General features: G+C 43.2%; 1 protein-coding gene across 3 annotated transcripts; it reads right to left on the bottom strand.

Moving 5' to 3' along the window:
• Window positions 1-3,492: 3,492 nt before the first annotated feature.
• On the bottom strand, window positions 3,493-16,248 carry LOC311147891 (Krueppel-like factor 15). Of its 3 annotated transcripts, none has more exons than XM_084184719.1 (3): window positions 16,110-16,248; window positions 12,777-14,057; window positions 3,493-5,845 (listed from the first exon to the last, which is right to left on the bottom strand). In XM_084184719.1, exons 2-3 carry the CDS (start codon window positions 13,970-13,972, stop codon window positions 5,677-5,679), a joined length of 1,365 nt encoding a protein of 454 aa, XP_084040845.1. In that variant the 5' UTR covers window positions 13,973-14,057; window positions 16,110-16,248; the 3' UTR covers window positions 3,493-5,676. The 3 variants fall into 3 exon arrangements, with proteins under 3 accessions (XP_084040845.1, XP_084040844.1, XP_084040846.1); XM_084184718.1 differs by having other exon boundaries at window positions 16,077-16,248; XM_084184720.1 differs by lacking the exon at window positions 16,110-16,248 and adding an exon at window positions 14,339-14,451.
• Window positions 16,249-20,970: the final 4,722 nt, after the last annotated feature.

A 20,970-nucleotide genomic window follows, 5' to 3' on the forward strand; every position in this document is an offset into this window, starting at 1 on the left:
TGGGGCTGTCGCTGGGCAATATGGACTTTCAGCTCCCTCCAAAGATTTTCTATTGGGTTCAGGTCTGGAGACTGGCTAGGCCACTCCAGGACCTTGAGATGCTTCTTACGGAGCCACTCCTTAGTTGCCCTGGCTGTGTGTTTCGGGTCGTTGTCATGCTGGAAGACCCAGCCACGACCCATCTTCAATGCTCTTACTGAGGGAAGGAGGTTGTTGGCCAAGATCTCGCGATACATGGCCCCATCCATCCTCCCCTCAATACGTTGCAGTCGTCCTGTCCCCTTTGCAGAAAAGCATCCCCAAAGAATGATGTTTCCACCTCCATGGTTCACGGTTGGGATGGTGTTCTTGGGGTTGTACTTATCCTTTTTCTTCCTCCAAACACGGCTAGTGGAGTTTAGACTATAAAGGGGTGAGATCTTGCGTGGAGCCCAGATCGAGGGAGATTATCAGTGGTCTTGTATGTCTTCCATTTCCTAATAATTGCTCCCACAGTTGATTTCTTCAAACCAAGCTGCTTACCTATTGCAGATTCAGTCTTCCCAGCCTGGTGCAGGTCTACAATTTTGTTTCTGGTGTCCTTTGACAGCTCTTTGGTCTTGGCCATAGTGGAGTTTGGAGTGTGACTGTTTGAGGTTGTGGACAGGTGTCTTTTATACTGATAACAAGTTCAAACAGGTGCCATTAATACAGGTAACGAGTGGAGGACAGAGGAGCCTCTTAAAGAAGAAGTTACAGGTCTGTGAGAGCCAGAAATATTGCTTGTTTGTAGGTGACCAAATACTTATTTTCCACCATAATTTGCAAATAAATTCATAAAAAATCCTACAATGTGATTTTCTGGATTTTTCTTTCTCAATTTGTCTGTCACAGTTGACGTGTACCTATGATGAAAATTACAGGCCTCTCTCATCTTTTTAAGTGGGAGAACTTGCAGAATTGGTGGCTGACTAAATACTTTTTTTCCCCACTGTACATTCCAGAATAGGTATGAGGAATCTGACACACAACCAAATACAAAATTACATGAGCGACACAACCGCTGTGTATATTGCCATGCCATTGTCATTGATGTAGAGGTTTCCTGTGCCTCAACATAGTGGTGTCTGAACATCAAGCAGCACAAAAAAACGTCCTCCTGAACACAGGAAAAGGGCTGAAGATACCAGGCCTGGAACCAGAATGGCCCTGAACCGATGTCTGGAATTAGGTCCTACAGCATCTAAACAATAGTGGGATACATCAATGTGAGCTACGTACATAACATCTCAGAATATGGTGATATTGTTTTTCTAAATTACTTGTATTTATTTCATGCTTTGAAGCACTTTGAGATTCTTTGAAAAGTGCTACATAAGTTGAATAAATTATTTTTATTTTTATTATAACAACATCATGTAGTCAGGTCTGTTCTATATAACATCATCATGTAGTCAGGTCTGTTTAATATAACGTTATATAGTCAGGTCTGTTCTATATAACATCATATAGTCAGGTCTGTTCTATACAACATCATGTAGTCAGGTCTGTTCTATATAACATCATCATGTAGTTAGGTCTGTTCTATATAACATAATGTAGTCAGGTCTGTTCTATAAAACATCATGTAGTCAGGTCTGTTCTATATAACACCATGTAGTCAGGTCTGTTCTATAAAACATAATGTAGTCAGGTCTGTTCTATATAACATCATATAGTCAGGTCTGTTCTATAAAACATAATGTAGTCAGGTCTGTTCTATATAACACCATGTAGTCAGGGCTGTTCTATATAACATCATCATGTAGTTAGGTCTGTTCTATATAACATCATGTAGTCAGGTCTGTTCTATATAACATCATATAGTCAGGTCTGTTCTATAAAACATAATGTAGTCAGGTCTGTTCTATATAACACCATATAGTCAGGTTTGTTCTATATAACATCATGTAGTCAGGTCTGTTCTATAAAACATAATGTAGTTAGGTTTGTTCTATATAACATCATGTAGTCAGGTTTGTTCTATATAACATCATGTAGTCAGGTCTGTTCTATAAAACATAATGTAGTCAGGTATGTTCTATATAACATAATGTAGTCAGGTCTGTTCTATATAACATAATGTAGTCAGGTCTGTTCTATATAACATAATGTAGTCAGGTCTGTTCTATATAACATAATGTAGTCAGGTTTGTTCTATATAACATAATGTAGTCAGGTCTGCGCTCTCTGCTTATACAGTATGACTCAGCAAATGTATGGCTGCCAGCAGTTAGACCCATCCAGCCAAATGTGCCAGCAGTGAGACCCATCCAGGCTCCCTTTAAAGAAGTAGTTAAATGCACATAGAGACAAGGAGAGAGAGAGAGACATGGAGAGAGAGACATGGAGAGAGAGAGAGAGAGAGAGAGAGAGAGACAAGGAGAGAGAGAGACAAGGAGGGAGAGAGACAAGGAGTGAGAGAGACAAGGAGGGAGAGAGACAAGGAGGGAGAGAGACAAGGAGGGAGAGAGACAAGGAGGGAGAGAGACAAGGAGAGAGAGACAATGAGAGAGAGAGAGACAAGGAGTGAGAGAGACAAGGAGAGAGAGAGACAAGGAGAGAGAGAGACAAGGAGAGAGAGAGACAAGGAGGGAGAGAGACAAGGAGAGAGAGAGAGACAAGGAGAGAGAGAGAGAGAGACAAGGTGAGAGAGACAAGGAGAAAGAGAGAGACAAGGAGAGAGAAAGACAAGGAGGGAGAGAGACAAAGAAGGAGAGAGACAAGAAGAGAGAGAGACAAAGAAGGAGAGAGACAAGGAGAGAGAGAGACAAGGAAAGAGAGAGACAAGGAGAAAGAGAGAGACAAAGAGAGAGAGAGACAAGGAGAGAGAGACAAGGAAAGAGAGAGACAAGGAGAGAGAGAGACAAGGAGAGAGAGATCACGAGAGAGAAGAAGACGATGGAGTGCTCCATGAGTGCTTGCCATATGGTACACATCTTACTCTCGCATTCTGCAGGTTTTCCAACTTATTAACGTTTTTCATGTTTCGCTTAACATTTTTTTTTCCAACCAACTCATGAGCAGGGAAATGAAACAAACTCTAAAAAAGATATGCTTGTTTAAGAAACCAAATGGTCCACTGGAGAGACCCATGGCCATGGAGTAATATGAGCATATTGTGTTGTTTGACTGTTTGTCCCCTGTTGGTAGTGTTATAACGTGATGAGTGCTAAAGATAAAGGGTGGAGGTTACCGTGAAAGAGAGCAGGGTGTCATGCAGAGACAACAATGGATCTTGTATGAATGGCCACTGATTGTTTGGACAACAAAGCTCAAATTGACCAAATGTGAAATGAAAAGAACACCCCAACCATAACCACTCTGTCTTTTGGGTTTGTTTAATTTGTAAATGCATCTTATGTAGAACAAATAAAAATATATAATATTTATAATAGTATATACTATTTATAATAATATATAATGAATTGTTATTATATACACATGCACTAGAAATGTACACAATCACAGAAATAATTAGAATAATATTTATGTTCCTTTTAGATGCAGTTACAGTATTTACATACATTCATGGGTTAAAATAACCTGTTTTTAAAAGCATTTCAAATTGGATTGAAGGAATGCATTGCTACAGTATAAGCGTCCTGCCCTCTCTAGACCTCTCAGGTTCAGGTATCGATAACACAGAATGGACATGGCCATCAAAGACAGTGCAGTTTTGTACAGGGAAAAGAAACCATTATAAAAAACATACCTAATCCTCACAGTATTTGAGTCCCGTATGTGATGTCATCTGTAGTTCAGGAAGGTGACTGCGGAACATGTGTATGGAAGCTAAGATGTCTAAGACCATTTACTTTCACATGTTCCAGAGTAAGTAACTAAATGAATATAGCACCATGCAATTCCAGATCTTGTTCACAAAATGTAATAGCACAGGTGGCTTGGCACCGCTATCTGCTAAAAGGCTTTGGGGTTGTTCCAAATGGAGGTCACTGTTGAAAGACTGTAGGGGTTTCAGCACCATGCACTGATGACACGAGGCACACTAGTGTGTTGGTATGGAGGAGACTTACCTCAGGCTACTGTAGCTGTAGTTTTTCGAGAATCCTTAAAAACATAGTTCAACTATTTTACTGAAAGCATTGATTCCACTGACACTGAGTGCATGGGTTGAGTCCTTCACACTGTAGCTCCTACCAGCACTGTTTGGAACTGTACATTGATTGACTGTCACTGACATCCACACACTGTATGTTCTGATTGACATGCTCAGATTGCTGTATACGACATGGCAGGCTAGGCATTCAATGCTTATGTGCTATGAAGATTTTATACAGTCACCAACGAGTTAAGTGTTATCATTATATTCAAACAGATACCATGTAGGCCTACTCAGTTGACATATTGGCCCCAAAAAAGGCCAGATTATTACAAGGCCAGACACGTGAATGACAATGGCTTCAAGAGCCACTGACATAACACAAAATGAAATAAAATGAAATAAAATGAAATAAAATGAAATAAAATGAAAATAACAGCTCCTCCAGCTAATGTATACAAATATACAAAAGGAAAAGTTTTTCAAATGTCTTCAATAGTGATCAGAAAGCCAGTCGGTTCCTATATAAACAACACACCATAAAACATCAAATATATTTGTTGTACCTCGTTGTACTGCAGTTGGCTATTCACTGTTAGCTGATCCACAGGCCTTTAGTTTTTACCAGGCATGAGTCATCATATTGCTCCTGTAGTGAAATTAGGAGACAGCCTCCACATGTTGCCAGTAGCTTATAATGGCATGATTCTGATAATGATCAGTAGTTCAACATGAACGTTTGAGTATTAATAGTCATTTTTTGGTTTGAAGAACTACATAGTAAAAGTGTAAAACTCCCTTGGTGATGAGAAGATAATTTCATCATTTAGCAGAAGGAATGTTGTTGCGTCAATGATAGGCAGGTACATCAACAACAATTCATTCAAACCTCAAAGTGTAAAAATACATTGCAAAACAAAACCTTTTTTTAGATTCTGAAATCGTATCTTAAAATATTTTATGAGAGAAAACCCCTAAAAAAAGAAAGAAAAGCTATTTACAAGAAACTTAGGGCTCGATTCAATCTGTATTGAGGAAGTTCAGCGCTATAGCGACATTGAAAGTTAAAGCTAATTTCCAATTGAGCCGGCATATGCAGCGTTTACCGTGAATGCAGTCTCCAAGAATGTGGGAACATTGCCTTTAAATGTAAATCCCGCTATATTGCTGAACTTCTGGAAGATGGATTGAATCAAGCCCTTCATACACCAGTGAAGATGTCATGTTAAGTAACAGTTCTTGTTTGTTCAAAATGTTTTCTCTTTTGCGTCTCTGCATTACTCAATAAATTATCACAGTACCACCAATGTGCGTCACACACACACTCTTGCACAAACATACACACACACATAAACAAACAAAACATTAGAACACTCTCTCCCTTAACTGTTGTTTGAACGTTCATTCTGTCTGTCCCACTGTCCCCTCTGCTGTAAGCAATCTCCCACATTCATTATGTCTGTCACACTGTCCCCTCTGCTATAAGCAATCTCCCACATTCATTCACTCTCTCTCTCACAAACATTATCTCTCTGTCTCTCCATGTGTCCTGTGGCATGGCCTCAGTCTAGCAGGACTGGGGGGGGTCAACGGGCTCAGTTTGCGGAGCGCACTGTCCTGCTGTTTCTTGGAAAGCGGTGTACTTTGATATGTTTGGACAGGTGATCGCTGCGGGCAAACTTCTTCTCGCAGACGGGACACTGGTAAGGCTTCACTCCAGAGTGAGAGCGCCGGTGTCTGGAGAGTTCGTCTGACCTCGAGAACCTGAGACAGACAGACCCATAGCACATCAGACAACCTATATCAGAGCCACGGTTTCCCATAACACCTTGAGGTTAAAGGCCCCCTCTCGCTGTCTGACTACACCAGTACACAACACTCTTATAATAGTATATAATAGTTCTATCCATATTATATCTCTACCCATATTTGGGTTTAACACATGTGCACAGTAAAGTCAAACATATCTATTTCTGGTCTTTACGACATGTCCCCCTACATTCTGAAATTGCATTTATCATTGGAATGTGATACAAAACGAGGCCGCGATGTGCTTTAGGACCATGCGGACGTCTCCGAGCAGTCAGGTTGGCTGTTTGGAGTTTTTATCCAACTGGATAAAAAATAATAATGATTTTGTTTTAAATAAAATAATCCCCACCACTTCTAAAGCCAAAGTTGTGCCCCTGTTCTGTACTATACATGATGTGTCAGCACTCGCTATACCCCCAAGCTGAAAGTGTGCTATAACCACTTCATGTTGAGACATGATGGCTACAGTTAATCTCTGACTGAAACAGCCTCAACCTATCCTTGTCTAAGCCAATAAGCAATACATGTGGGACAAGCTTAACTGAAGGGACCGCAAAGGTGAAAATGAATTGTCTCTGCTAGGTTGACATCCTGACACACTACTACTATCTCTCCCTGGAAGTTGATATTAAGTATTTCCCTGTATAAAACTGTTAGGCTATGCTAGATGACTGTTATAGGAAACTGTTAGGCTATGCTAGATGACTGTTATAGGAAACTGTTAGGCTATGCTAGATGACTGTTATAGGAAACTGTTAGGCTATGCTAGATGACTGTTATAAGAAACTGTTAGGCTATGCTAGATGACTGTTATAAGAAACTGTTAGGCTATGCTAGATGACTGTTATATGAAACTCTTAGGCTATGCTAGATGACTGTTATATGAAACTCTTAGGCTATGCTAGATGACTGTTATATGAAACTCTTAGGCTATGCTAGATGACTGTTATATAAAACTGTTAGGCTATGCTAGATGACTGTTACAGGAAACGGTGTTATAAGCAGTGGTTAGGAGGTGATGGAGGTTGAGCTTATGAGAGCCTGGGTAAGGCCGTTTGTGGAGCCCTTGTTGGGCAGGGTGGGATGCCCAGGTGTGGGGAGGGGAGCCTTGATGCCTCAGCATTTTTTTGTAAAAAATGTTTCCACCTTTATTTAACCAGGTAAGCCAGTTGAGAACAAGTTCTCATTTACAACTGCGACCTGGCCAAGATAAAGCAAAGCAGTGCGATAAAAACAACAACACAGAGTTACAGTGGGGGAAAAAAGTATTTAGTCAGCCACCAATTGTGCAAGTTCTCCCACTTAAAAAGATGAGAGAGGCCTGTAATTTTCATCATAGGTACACGCCAACTATGACAGACAAAATGAGAATAGTTTATCAGAAAATCACATTGTAGGATTTTTAATGAATTTATTTGCAAATTATGGTGGAAAATAAGTATTTGGTCACCTACAAACAAGCAAGATTTCTGGCTCTCACACACCTGTAACTTCTTCTTTAAGAGACTCCTCTGTCCTCCACTCGATACCTGTATTAATGGCACCTGTTTGAACTTGTTATCAGTATAAAAGACACCTGTCCACAACCTCAAACAGTCACACTCCAAACTCCACTATGGCCAAGACCAAAGAGCTGTCAAAGGACACCAGAAACAAAATTGTAGACCTGCACCAGGCTGGGAAGACTGAATCTGCAATAGGTAAGCAGCTTGGTTTGAAGAAATCAACTGTGGGAGCAATTATTAGGAAATGGAAGACATACAAGACCACTGATAATCTCCCTCGATCTGGGGCTCCACGCAAGATCTCACCCCGTGGGGTCAAAATGATCACGAGAACGGTGAGCAAAAATCCCAGAACCACACGGGGGGACCTAGTGAATGACCTGCAGAGAGCTGGGACCAAAGTAACAAAGCCTACCATCAGTAACACACTACGCCGCCAGGGACTCAAATCCTGCAGTGCGAGACGTGTCCCCCTGCTTAAGCCAGTACATGTCCAGGCCCGTCTGAAGTTTGCTAGCGTGCATTTGGATGATCCAGAAGAGGATTGGGAGAATGTCATATGGTCAGATGAAACCAAAATATAACTTTTTGGTAAAAACTCAACTTGTCGTGTTTGGAGGACAAAGAATGATGAGTTGCATCCAAAGAACACCATACCTACTGTGAAGCATGGGGGTGGAAACATCATGCTTTGGGGCTGTTTTTCTGCAAAGGGACCAGGACGACTGATCCGTGTAAAGGAAATAATGAATGGGGCCATGTATCGTGAGATTTTGAGTGAAAACCTCCTTCCATCAGCAAGGGCATTGAAGATGAAACGTGGCTGGGTCTTTCAGCATGACAATGATCCCAAACACACCGCCCGGGCAATGAAGGAGTGGCTTCGTAAGAAGCATTTCAAGGTCCTGGAGTGGCCTAGCCAGTCTCCAGATCTCAACCCCATAGAAAATCTTTGGAGGGAGTTGAAAGTCCGTGTTGCCCAGCGACAGCCCCAAAACATCACTGCTCTAGAGGAGATCTGCATGGAGGAATGGGCCAAAATACCAGCAACAGTGTGTGAAAACCTTGTGAAGACTTACAGAAAACGTTTGGCCTGTGTCATTGCCAACAAAGGGTATATAACAAAGTATTGAGAAACTTTTGTTATTGACCAAATACTTATTTTCCACCAAAATTTGCAAATAAATTCATTAAAAATCCTACAATGTGATTTTCTGGAAAAAAAATTCTCATTTTGTCTGTCATAGTTGACGTGTACCTATGATGAAAATTACAGGCCTCTCTCATATTTTTAAGTGGGAGAACTTGCACAATTGGTGGCTGACTAAATACTTTTTAGTGTAAATATGGGGTAAAACAAAACATAAAGTCAGAAGTACAACAGAAAATATATATACAGTGTGTGCAAAGGTAGCAAGTTATGGAGGTAAGGCAATAAATAGGCCATAGTGCAAAATAATTACAATTAGTATTAACACTGGAATGATAGATGTGCAAATAGAGATACTGGGGTGCAAATTAGCAAAATAAATAACAATATGGGGATGAGGTAGTTGGGTGGGCTAATTTCAGATGGGCTGTGTACAGGTGCAGTGATCGGTAAGGTGCTCTGACAACTGATGCTTAAAGTTAGTGAGGGAGATAAGAGTCTCCAGCTTCAGAGATTTTTGCAGTTCGTTCAGTCATTGGCAGCAGATAACTGGAAGGAATGGCGGCCAAAGGAGGTGTTGGCTTTGGGGATGACCAGTGAGATATACCTGCTGGAGCGCATACTACGGGTGGGTGTTGCTATGGTGACCAATGAGCTAAGATAAGGCGGGGATTTGCCTAGCAGTGATTTATAGATGGCCTGGAGCCAGTGGGTTTGGCGACGAATATGTAGTGAGGACCAGCCAACAAGAGCGTACAGGTCACAGTGGTGGGTAGTATATGGGGCTTTGGTGACAAAATGGATGGCTCTGTGATAGACTACATCAAATTTGCTGAGTAGAGTGTTGGAGGCTATTTTGTAAATGACATCGCCGAAGTCAAGGATCGGTAGGATAGTCAGTTTTACGAGGGCATGTTTGGCAGCATGAGTGAAAGAGGCTTTGTTGCGAAATAGGAAGCCGATTCTAGATTTAACTTTGGATTGGAGATGCTTAATGTGAGTCTGGAAGGAGAGTTTACAGTCTAACCAGACACCTAGGTATTTGTAGTTGTCCACATACTCTAGGTCAGACCCGCCGAGAGTAGTGATTCTAGTCGGGTGGGCGGGTGCCAGCAGCGTTCGATTGAAGAGCATGCATTTCGTTTTACTAGTGTTTAAGAGCAGTTGGAGGCTACGGAAGGAGTGTTGTATGGCATTGAAGCTCGTTTGGAGATTTGTTAACACAGTGTCCAATGAAGGGCCAGATGTATACAAAATGGTGTCGTCTGCGTAGAGGTGGGTCTGAGAGTCACCAGCAGCAAGAGCGACATCATTGATATACACGGAGAAAAGAGTCGGCCCAAGAATTGAACCCTGTGGCACCCCCATAGAGACTGGCATAGGTCCAGACAACAGGCTACAGCCTCAACAGCTTAGTTAGGCTACACTCTGGCTCTGTTCGAGGGAACAGGGAAGGACAGTGTTACTGTAACTCATGTAAGTCCACAGGGAAGGACAGTGTTACTGTAACTCATGTAAGTCCACAGGGAAGGACAGTGTTACTGTAACTCATGTACGTCCACAGGGAAGGACAGTGTTACTGTAACTCATGTAAGTCCACAGGCAGGGACAGTGTTACTGTAACTCATGTAAGTCCAAAGGGAAGGACAGTGTTACTGTAACTCATGTAAGTCAACAGGGAGGGACAGTGTTACTGTAACTCATGTAAGTCCACAGGGAGGGACAGTGTTACTGTAACTCATGTAAGTCAACAGGGAAGGACAGTGTTACTGTAACTCATGTAAGTCAACAGGGAAGGACAGTGTTACTGTAACTCATGTACGTCCACAGGGAAGGACAGTGTTACTGTAACTCATGTAAGTCCACAGGGAGGAACAGTGTTACTGTAACTCATGTAAGTCAACAGGGAAGGACAGTGTTACTGTAACTCATGTAAGTCAACAGGGAAGGACAGTGTTACTGTAACTCATGCAAGTCCACAGGGAGGGACAGTGTTACTTAACTCATGTAAGTCCACAGAGAGGGACAGTGTTACTGTAACTCATGTAAGTCCACAGAGAGGGACAGTGTTACTGTAACTCATGCAAGTCCAGAGAGAGGGACAGTGTTACTGCATAAGAGGTTCCAATTCCACACAACGATCCAGCTCTTGGGACCTTCATGAAGCTACTATTACAGAATCCAGAAAGCAGCAATCATAAAGCACTTAAAGTTCGAAGTTCGAAGAATGGGTACGAAGAAATATCATCATATCTTGTTTGGTTTATTTTTATATATACTGTACGGTGATAAAACACTGTATACAAGGTACAAAAACAAGACAAACCCTTATTTCAGAACGTCATGGTGTTTTCACAATAAACTATAGGTTCAAACCTATACATTGTGTATGTATTGTGTACATGCGTGTATTCATTGTGTATTTATTGTGTACATGTGGGTATGCATTATGTGTGTGAGGAGAATGGAGATGCAAGAGGAATGCCAGCTGTACAGTAAATGTGTCATTTGGTTTTTATGTGCATGAAGAGAATCAGAGGAATGTCAAAAACACTTTATTTCGTTACAACACAAGGCATTCAAATGACAGATGGCTGGAGGTGCATATTTCCCAAGCTCACTTCCATTTCCTGACAAGGAGGAGAGGAGGAGAAGGCGGAGGAGGAGGAGAGGAGGAGGAGGTGTAGAGGAGGAGGTGGTGGAGGAGGCAGAGGTGGAGGAGGCAGAGGAGGAGAGGAGGAGGTGGAGGAGGTGGAGGTGGAGGAGGTGGAGGAGGCAGAGGTGGAGAGGAGGAGGTGGAGGAGGTGGAGGAGAGGAGGAGGAGGTGTAGAGGAGGAGGAGGTGGTAGAGGAGAGGAGGAGGAGGTGGAGGAGGCAGAGGAGGGCGAGAGGAGGAGGTGGAGGAGGCAGAGGAGGGCGAGAGGAGGAGGTGGAGGAGAGGAGGAGGCAGAGGAGAGGAGGAGGTGGAGGAGGCAGAGGAGAGGAGGAGGTGGAGGAGGCAGAGGAGAGGAGGAGGCAGAGGAGGAGGTGGAGGAGGCAGAGGAGAGGAGGAGGTGGAGGAGGCAGAGGAGAGGAGGAGGTGGAGGAGGCAGAGGAGAGGAGGAGGTGGAGAGGAGGAGGTGGAGGAGGCAGAGGAGAGGAAGAGGAGGTGGAGGAGGCAAAGGAGGTGGAAGAGGAGCGAGGGTCCCTCAGACAGAGAGCAGTCTCTGAAGGCCACACTGTGCCCTGTGGGATGGCGATGGGGGATACAACAGGCCCAGGACAGTCCTGTGTCGGGGCTAACCCAGGTCACTGTGATAAGACCACAGGACTGTTGAGCACTGACAATCTTATCGGACTGGAGACCTTCTCACCAGCTGTTCCCACGGGCACAGTGAGCTTTTTATGTTTAGATGTGCAACCGCATTGGGTGGAGAGGTCAGGGAGATGGTGAATGAATAATATGTGACAAATGTATGCTTTATGCTTGCTGAGTGAATGGAAACAGAGAAACAAACTCCTTTGGCCAACTAATAAATCATGAATTATAATCTAATTAGTATGCTGTAAGGTCATTCATTATACCATAAAGTCAGTGCTGCTACCAAAACTTTTAACTTGATTCTGCAAGAGTGTGACTGAGTGCAGACGGAGAGCAAACAGAGAGACAGCTAGAGGGGGCAAAGTCTGCCCACACTTCAAAGGCCTTATCTAATCTCAAACTCTGCAATAGAAGAAAACACAGAGATATGGAGCCAATGAGAGAGCAAGAGAAGAGAGCATTCATTATGAGGGACACTAATCATTTTAGTTCTCCATCATCTCCAATTGAGCTGACGTACAACTTGGAATATTAATTATATTTTCTCATCAAATTAATCTCTGTGTTTTGCAGAGCAGCTGGTGGGATTGGCTTTGAATGGCTTCATATCTCTCTGTGATAATCAGCCAGCGAAGGAAGTTGATAACCCTGTTAACCTCTGGAAGGAATCAATTCATCTCAGATAATCCAACCACAGTCAACAGAGATAGTTGTGTACTCGGTTACTTCTCCAACTAAAATACGGACTGGTATCGCTAAATTGTCATACATGGTTGGACCATCACAGCTAAACATCCCCTGTTGCACTCACTGACTGTCACTGCTGTGTATGTAGTCACATGAATAATCACACACTGAGTAGACCTATGAGCTCCACCTGTGAAGTCTGACTCTAACACAACCTACAAAGTGTCTTAAACCCACTCACCTCCATCCACAGCCAGGCCAGGTGCAGGCGAAAGGCTTTTCCCCCGTGTGCCTCCTCAGGTGGGCCTTCAGGTGGCTGCTCTTGGTGTACATCTTGGCACAGCCAGGGAAAGTGCACTTATGCATTTTTAAAAGGTCCGCTACCGAGCTCTTCTGGAACTTCTGTGCTCCCACCAGGATCCCTGCAGCCTGGCCACCTGAAAGCCCACCCTCCCCGAGACCCAGGGGCTTGGCGGCTATGGGAACGGGCGCGATGCGCACAAATTTGGAAGATGTGCCATTGAGATTGGCTGGAGACACCAGCTGGGGCACCAGGGCAAAAGTCTGGCCCTGGATGTTGACTAGGAGCTGGGTGATTTTGATGTCTGAGGAGGGCTGGGTGGTCTGCTGTGGTACTGGTGTTGGTATCACACCTGGGCTGGGCTCTTGCTTAATCTGGATTGGTTGAATCTGCAAGATGACAGGCGTCACACCAGACCCCTCCCCTGAGGCTGGTGTATCAGCACGTTCCTCCTGTTTAATTACACTACAACCGTTGGAATCTGTTATTGTGGATGTTGCTGTGTGCTTGGTCTCTGTGGTGGGGACAGTAGCACTGGCAACAGGTACTGTTTGGTCTGACTGCTCTAGCCCAGGCTCTGACCCTGTCACATGACTGTCTACATCCAACATCCCTCCCTCACTAGCCTCCTTCTTCAACGTCACCACCTCCATATTCTCCTCCAGGAACTCCTCTATCTCCTCCAGGGTGGGCTGAAACAGCAGCCCCACATGATCCACCAGGTCCACTGGGAACACAGGGAACTCAAAGCACTCCTCTTTGGTTGGTAGAGACAGGCAGTCCCTCTTCGACTCCCATGCTAGACCCCTGGGGAGGATGGGTGGTACTGAGGGGGATAGAGAGGGGGTAACTCCACGTCCAAGGGTGGCCTGGGAGAGCAGCAAGTCCAGGAGACCATCCTGGCTCTCTCCGCTGGAGCTGCTGCTGCTGCTGCCGTAGCTGGAACCCAGCACCTGGGACTCAGGGCTGGAGCAGGAGCAAGGGCTGGACGAGTCACTCAGGTCGTCCTCTGAGAACGGGGAGGACAGCGCCTGGTAGACGCCTGTGTCCATCACCATGTCCAATGCGTGGTGGTCTGCCGGAAAGATGCCGTAATACAGGAAGGTCTCCTCTCCTACCGGCAAGTTATCCACCATTCCTGACCTGAGCCAGTCACAGCTCTGCTTGCTCCACTTGGTTTATACTAGTTATGAGTGTATGATTCAGTTTCTCCTCTTCTCCCTAGAAAACAGGAATAGATGTCCATCATGTGTGCAAAATGGCATGGCAATAGAGAAAATAATGAGAGATAGAGAGGGAGAGAGAGAGAGTAAGAGAGAGAGAGAGAGAGAGAGGTAAAGAGAGATTGCACATTGTTACAACACTGTATATAGACATAATATGACATTTGAAATGTCTTTAGTCTTTTGGAACTTCTGAGTGTAATGTTTACTGTTAATATTTATTGTTTATTTCACTTTTGTTTACTATCTATTTCACTTGCTTTGGCAATGTTAACATACCTTTCCCATGCCAATAAATCCCTTAAATTGAAATTGAATTGAATTGAGAGAGAGAGAGAGAGAGAGAGAGAGAGAGAGAGAGAGAGAGAGAGAGAGAGAGAGAGAGAGAGAGAGAGAGAGAAGAGAGAGAGCGTAAGAGAGAGAGAGAGAGAGAGAGAGAGAGAGAGAGAGAGAGAGAGACAGAGAGACAGAGAGAGAGAGAGAGAGGAAGAGAGAGAGCGTAAGAGAGAGCGTAAGAGAGAGAGAGAGAGAGATCATGTTATCCTCCACTATAAGATAAGAAATAACTCAAAATAACTCGACTCAAGAGGATAAAACAAAATAAAAACACCACAGCGTGAGCCTGCCTGGGGGTTTAAACAGTAAATACCAGCTTTGCCTGCAGGGGTTTAAATAGTTATTTGAAACCTTCAGCTTGGGCATGCATGCAGCACTGAACTTCTGGAGAAGGAGAAGAACTGTCAATATGTAACTCATGGTTAGCACGAATCTATTGGAACTACCTACTCTTATCACCGTTTTGGATAAAGAAGTAGCCTAGCCTATTTATGCTATTCACTATTTTATTTCACTTTAAAAGTTATAGTAGCTCTGGGGCATCACGTGTGAAGGAGGAGGAATTTCAAGAGTCCGTTTGCACTTCACGTTCACGTTCATATACGGTCATAAACCAAGGTCGAAAATAGATGACCGACTGCAATTGTCAAAGTTTTTCTTCTAGATATTTATCATTGCAATACTACTGTAAAAGTAAGACTACGTCCTATGGGCTACAGGGCAGGCAACAGCTGCTGTCGACCTAACCGGTCGGATTCAAAGAATAGGCTTAATCACATATTTCAGTGCATTTTATTATCATGTGATGGACAATTTATTTTACCACCATTCCTTCAATAAGATTAATGGACATGATAAGTAAGGATTCACATGGTGCATTTTATCTTCCAAGTAATATCCGCTTGGGATTTTGCTTGGTAAAATTGAGGGGGAAATAGTCTGTAAAATTGAAGAGATTTTGTTGCCAATGATTCTCTGTCATTGGTTTTGATCATTATAAAAACGTACGCGTAATACATTGTAAAATGTGGACGTTTGAATGCATAAACTAGTTGAGCGCCCCCTTCCGGTCCGGTTTCAGCGATTTGACCGAGAATAACCTGAACATGAAAAAGCGTTGACAGCGTTGACTCACTAGGCTACAAACAGTTTGAATGGATCGGGCTGGGAGCAATAAACTACTGTCATACCACACAGTTTTTGGATAAAACAAAAATATTTAAAAATACGTAGCAGATACATTTTAACAAATCGACAATTAAGGTGTAGACAATTTCAAAGAGATTTACATTGTAAACACATTGATAACATGTAGCGGTCTCTCTCGTTCCCTCTCTGTGAACATGGTTTTTATAGTTTAATCCAATAACCTATGTATCTAAAATATATCAAAAACAGTGCCCCTTTGATGTGCATATCGACTGTGTAAATATGTGCCTATATTATACATAATATGAGCATATATCAACGTAATCAGCAAAAGCATATTCATTGTAGCAGTTTTCCTCCAACTGTGTGTGCTATAGGCAGAAAGCATGTCGCACCATGCGTCCCATCGACGTAAACATGTTGTTGAGCAGTGTGCTGACGGAGGGAGCGCGCAACGGGGGGCACGCACCAATGCCTTTCTGCCATCGCTTCCTATGTAAAACACTATTCATGGTATCATTTATGCACTAACCTTTATGTATCGAGAGAATGTTAGTCCTTTCACCTGTAGTAAGTGATAAATTCTCGGTTGGTGAGATGATGTCAATAGCGTTGTGGATAAGCCCTTGAAACGAGCTTCTCATCGCAATGCCGATCGGTAGGGCTTGTGCTACGATCTACTGTAGTAGTAGTAGTAGTAGAAGTACACTACCGTCACATGATTGGCGCTGTGTAGGTTATAAGTAATTAGGGGTTGGGTTATGAAGGCTCGTCTGCTCTGCGCTTCGTATTGGCTGACAACGCTTGGAGGCTGAGCTCCACGGTTTTGCCGTTCATGGACTCACAGAGAGACACTGCAATTACATGAATTCCCTTTCATCCTCATATAGCTAAAACGCAATGGAGACTGTGGGTAACTTTTATGCAGTCATGGTGTACGCCACATTCACATTCATAGAAATTGATTTAATTCTAGTATAACATTTTATATTAGAATATGACATGTCTGTTTGTGTCTAAAATGTTTGTGCTCCATAAAATAAATGTAATCTAGCAGATATGGTCATGGGGTCATTAGTGCCTTTTAAAGTGCTCCCTGACTGCTCAGAGACACACCAACTGCACAGTCAAATCAAATCAAATCACATTTTATTGGTCACATACACGTGTTTAGCAGATGTTATTGCGGGTGTAGTGAAATGCTTGTGTTTCTAGCTCCGACAGTGCAGTAATATCTAACAAGTAATATCTAACAATTTCACAACATATACCCAATACACACAAATCTAAGTAAAGCAATGGAATTAAGAATATATAAATAAATATATGGACGAGCAACTTCAGAGCGGCATAACCTAAGATACAGTAGAATAGTATAGGATATGGTATATACATATGAGATGAGTAATGCAAGATATGTAAACATGATTTAGTCCAAAGGAAGAGTATGAGGCAGGCTACACTCCACAGCGGCCAGTCTGTACAGATATATCCTGATTAGTTAACCAGCTAATGGTATCTTCAGGGAGTACTAGATTAGGGAATAACATGGCAGTAAAAGTCTCCCACTGGCCGTTCTTTCTCCCAGTAAATAGGCTGTGTTGGACTGGTGAAGGAATATGTTGTTGTTTCAGTAGCCTATACTCACAGACCCCTACGTTAGCTGAGTGAGTACATAACAAATAATCACGTGTGATAACATAATTGCATGATGGACTTCAGTACATTTTAAATGGTAGTCTTCTCTCTAGACAGGATTACTCTCATCTATTCTATATGTACACCCTACATTGCAAAGAAAGATCTGCCATGCGAAGAAATATCTACCACGTTAGTTGGATGTAAACAGAATAAAGGCAGACAGGACAACACATTTTAGCACTGGATACTGGGAACATGTTGACTGTCCATAAATACATGTAAATGTCAAGCGCAATGTGTCGCCAGCGCTTAAGGGGGTTAGGTGTGGTAATACACAATCCTGGTCCCCGTCAGCCCCATCCCATCAGGAAGCTTTAGCCTGTTGATGCCAGGCAAGGCTGAGGGGTTGGTGTCCAAGCTGCTAAATCAAGACACAACATGTTTTTTTTCTAGGAACTAGAGGAAAATTAGGGGTAGCGGGACACTTGACTTCACCCTGGGCCAGATCCTCCAGCTCTATGATGGACTGCTGTCAAGAGGTCTCACTACCAACAAAACAGTGTCAAATGCAGTACCAAAACATGTCTAGTGGAGACTGAGAGCCCCTGAGAATTATGCAACGTTCTCTCTAATGTACATGTAAACACAACACAGCCCCTCCTGGCTCTCCTCTCTGCCCCCTCTGTCTAATGCACTTATTAGACAGCTTAGTGGTCTTTTGTTACATAGGACTGTCTCATCCTCTTCAGTGGATTAGGCCCTTGCCTTTTGCCTACTTCCACACATGTTGGCGGGGGATATATATTTTCACTGACCCTGTGTTCACTTTTACACTATTGGAATTGTTATTGTAATTGAATGGATGAATGCATTTACTTCAAGAATGGACATTGAAATGTTTGTACAGTATAAAAGGCATTTGAAATGAAGTCAAATCAATTTAGTTTGTATTTTTAAGGTGATTTGTTCGGAGCACTTAGGAAGATTGTTTATGATAGCAGAGTTGTACACACACACACACACGCGCGTGGGGTTTTCCTGGAAGTGTGAGGGAGACACTCAGGGAGAGGGGAATTGGACTCCGGAGTGTTTCTCAAGTCTCTGGAACAGAACCCTGTCCATAGGTCAGGAGAGAGCGAGAGGGAGGGAGGAAGATAGAGAGACATAGAGAGAGAGAGACACAGAGAGAGAGAGACACAGAGAGAGAGAGACACAGAGAGAGAGAGACACAGAGAGAGAGAGACACACAGAGAGAGAGAGAGAGAGAGAGAGAGAGAGAGCGAGACAGACAGAGAGAGAGAAAGCTAGAGAGAGACAGAGAGAGAGCTAGAGAGAGCTAGAGAGAGAGATAGAGAGAGAAAGAGACAGAGAGAGAGAGACAGAGACAGAGACAGAGAGAGAGAGAGAGAGAGAGAGACAGAGAGAGAGACAGAGAGAGAGCTAGAGAGAGAGAGAGAGAGAGAGAGAGACAGACAGACAGACAGAGAGAGAGAGATACGACATACGACATTATAAAATCCATGTACACAAACAACAAGTGTGCGGTTAAAATTGGCAAAAAACACACACATTTCTTTCCACAGGGCCGTGGGGTGAGACAGGGATGCAGTTTAAGCCCCACCCTCTTCAACATATATATCAACGAATTGGCGAGGGCACTAGAACAGTCTGCAGCACCCGGCCTCACCCTACTAGAATCTGAAGTCAAATGTCTTCTGTTTGCTGATGATCTGGTGCTTCTGTCACCAACCAAGGAGGGCTGTCACGGTTTCTGCCGAGGCTGCTCCTCCTCCTCCTAGTTCGGGCAGGCTTCGGCGTTCGTCGTCCCCGGAGTACTAGCTGCCACCGTTGAATGTTTCTATGTGTGTTTGCTTTTGTCTGTCTGTCACACCTGTGTCCGTTTGTGTCTGATTACGTGTTCTATAAGTTGCCTGTGTTGTATTGGTTAGGTTGTGTGTTGTTTTTCGCCTGTCCGTAGTGCTGCGTGTTTTGTATCTGTTTCGTTGTTTATTGTTTTACGCATTGTTTGCGTATAGCTCGCCTCTGTTTTTCTTGAGGCCGTTTACTGTATCTTTGCCTCGTAGTTTCACCAGTAAACTTTGTTGGACTAAGCTTCGGTGTCCTGCGCCTGACTCCCACACCACATACACCTCAGCCTTGACAAGGGCCTACAGCAGCACCTAGATCTTCTGCACATATTCTGTCAGACCTGGGCCCTGACAGTAAATCTCAGTAAGACAAAAATAATGGTGTTCCAAAAAAGGTCCAGTTGCCAGGACCACAAATACAAATTCCATCTAGACACCGTTGCCCTAGAGCACACAAAAAACTATACATACCTTGGCCTAAACATCAGCGCCACAGGTAACTTCCACAAAGCTGTGAACGATCTGAGAGACAAGGAAAGAAGGGCCTTCTATGCCATCAAAAGGAACATAAAATTTGACATACCAATTAGGATCTGGCTAAAAATACTTGAATCAGTTATAGAACCCATTGCCCTTTATGGTTCTGAGGTCTGGGTTCCGCTCACCAACCAAGAACTCACAAAATGGGACAAACACCAAATTGAGACTCTGCATGCAGAATTCTGCAAAAACATCCTCCGTGTACAACGTAAAACACCAAATAATGCATGCAGAGCAGAATTAGGCCAATACCCACTAATTATCAAAATCCAGAAAAGAGCCATTAAATTCTATAACCACTTAAAAGGAAGCGATTCCCAAACCTTCCATAACAAAGCCATAACCTACAGAGAGATGAACTTGGAGAAGAGTCCCCTAAGTAAGCTTGTCCTGGGGCTCTGTTCACAAACACAAACAGACCCCACACAGCCCCAGGACAACAACAACAACAACACAATTAGACCCAACCAAATCATGAGAAAACAAAAAGAGAATTACTTGACACATTGGAAAGAACAAACAAAAAAACAGAGCAAACTAGAATGCTATTTAGCCCTAAACAGAGTGTACACAGTGGCAGAATACCTGACCACTGTGACTGACCCAAACTTAAGGAAAGCTTTGACTATGTACAGACTCAGTGAGCATAGCCTTGCTATTGAGAAAGGCCGCCGTAGGCAGACCTGGCTCTCAAGAGAAGACAGGCTATGTGCACACTGCCCACAAAATGAGGTGGAAACTGAGCTGCACTTCCTAACCTCCTGCCAAATGTATGACCATATTAGAGACACATATTTCCCTCAGATTACAGTGATCCACAAAGAATTCGAAAACAAACCCAATTTTGACAAACTCCCTTATCTACTGGGTGAAAAACCACAGTGTGCCATCACAGCTGCAAGATTTGTGACCTGTTGCCACAAGAAAAGGGCAACCAGTGAAGAACAAACACCATTGTAAATACAACCCATATTTATGTTTATTTATTTTCCCATTTGTACTTTAACTATTTGCACATTGTTACAACACTGTATATATACATAATATGACTTCTGAAATGTCTTTATTCTTTTGAAACTTCTGAGTGTAATGTTTACTGTTAATATTTATTGTTTATTTCACTTTTGTTTACAATCTACTTCACTTGCTTTGGCAATGTTAACACACGTTTCCCATGCCAATAAAGCCCTTAAATTGAATTGAGAGACAGACACAGAGAAAGAGACACAGAGAAAGAGACACAGAGAAAGAGACACAGAGAAAGAGAGCTAGAGAGAGAGACGGACAGAGAGAGACAGAGACAGTGCGAGACAGAGAGAGACAGAGACAGTGCGAGACAGAGAGAGAGACAGAGACAGTGCGAGACAGAGAGAGACA

The sequence above is a fragment of the Coregonus lavaretus genome (assembly GCF_964263955.1).
Source record: "Coregonus lavaretus genome assembly, chromosome: 20".
Taxonomy (NCBI): domain Eukaryota; kingdom Metazoa; phylum Chordata; class Actinopteri; order Salmoniformes; family Salmonidae; genus Coregonus; species Coregonus lavaretus.

What these genes read in the sequence shown, in the direction of transcription:
- LOC311147891 (XM_084184719.1), bottom strand. Translation starts at nt 13,972, where the DNA reads ATGGTGGATAACTTGCCGGTAGGAGAGGAGACCTTCCTGTATTACGGC. An exon ending in TGGCCTGGCTGTGGATGGAG is followed by an intron (nt 5,846 to 12,776) that starts GTGAGTGGGTTT and finishes TGTCTGTCTCAG; the next exon opens with GTTCTCGAGGTCAGACGAAC.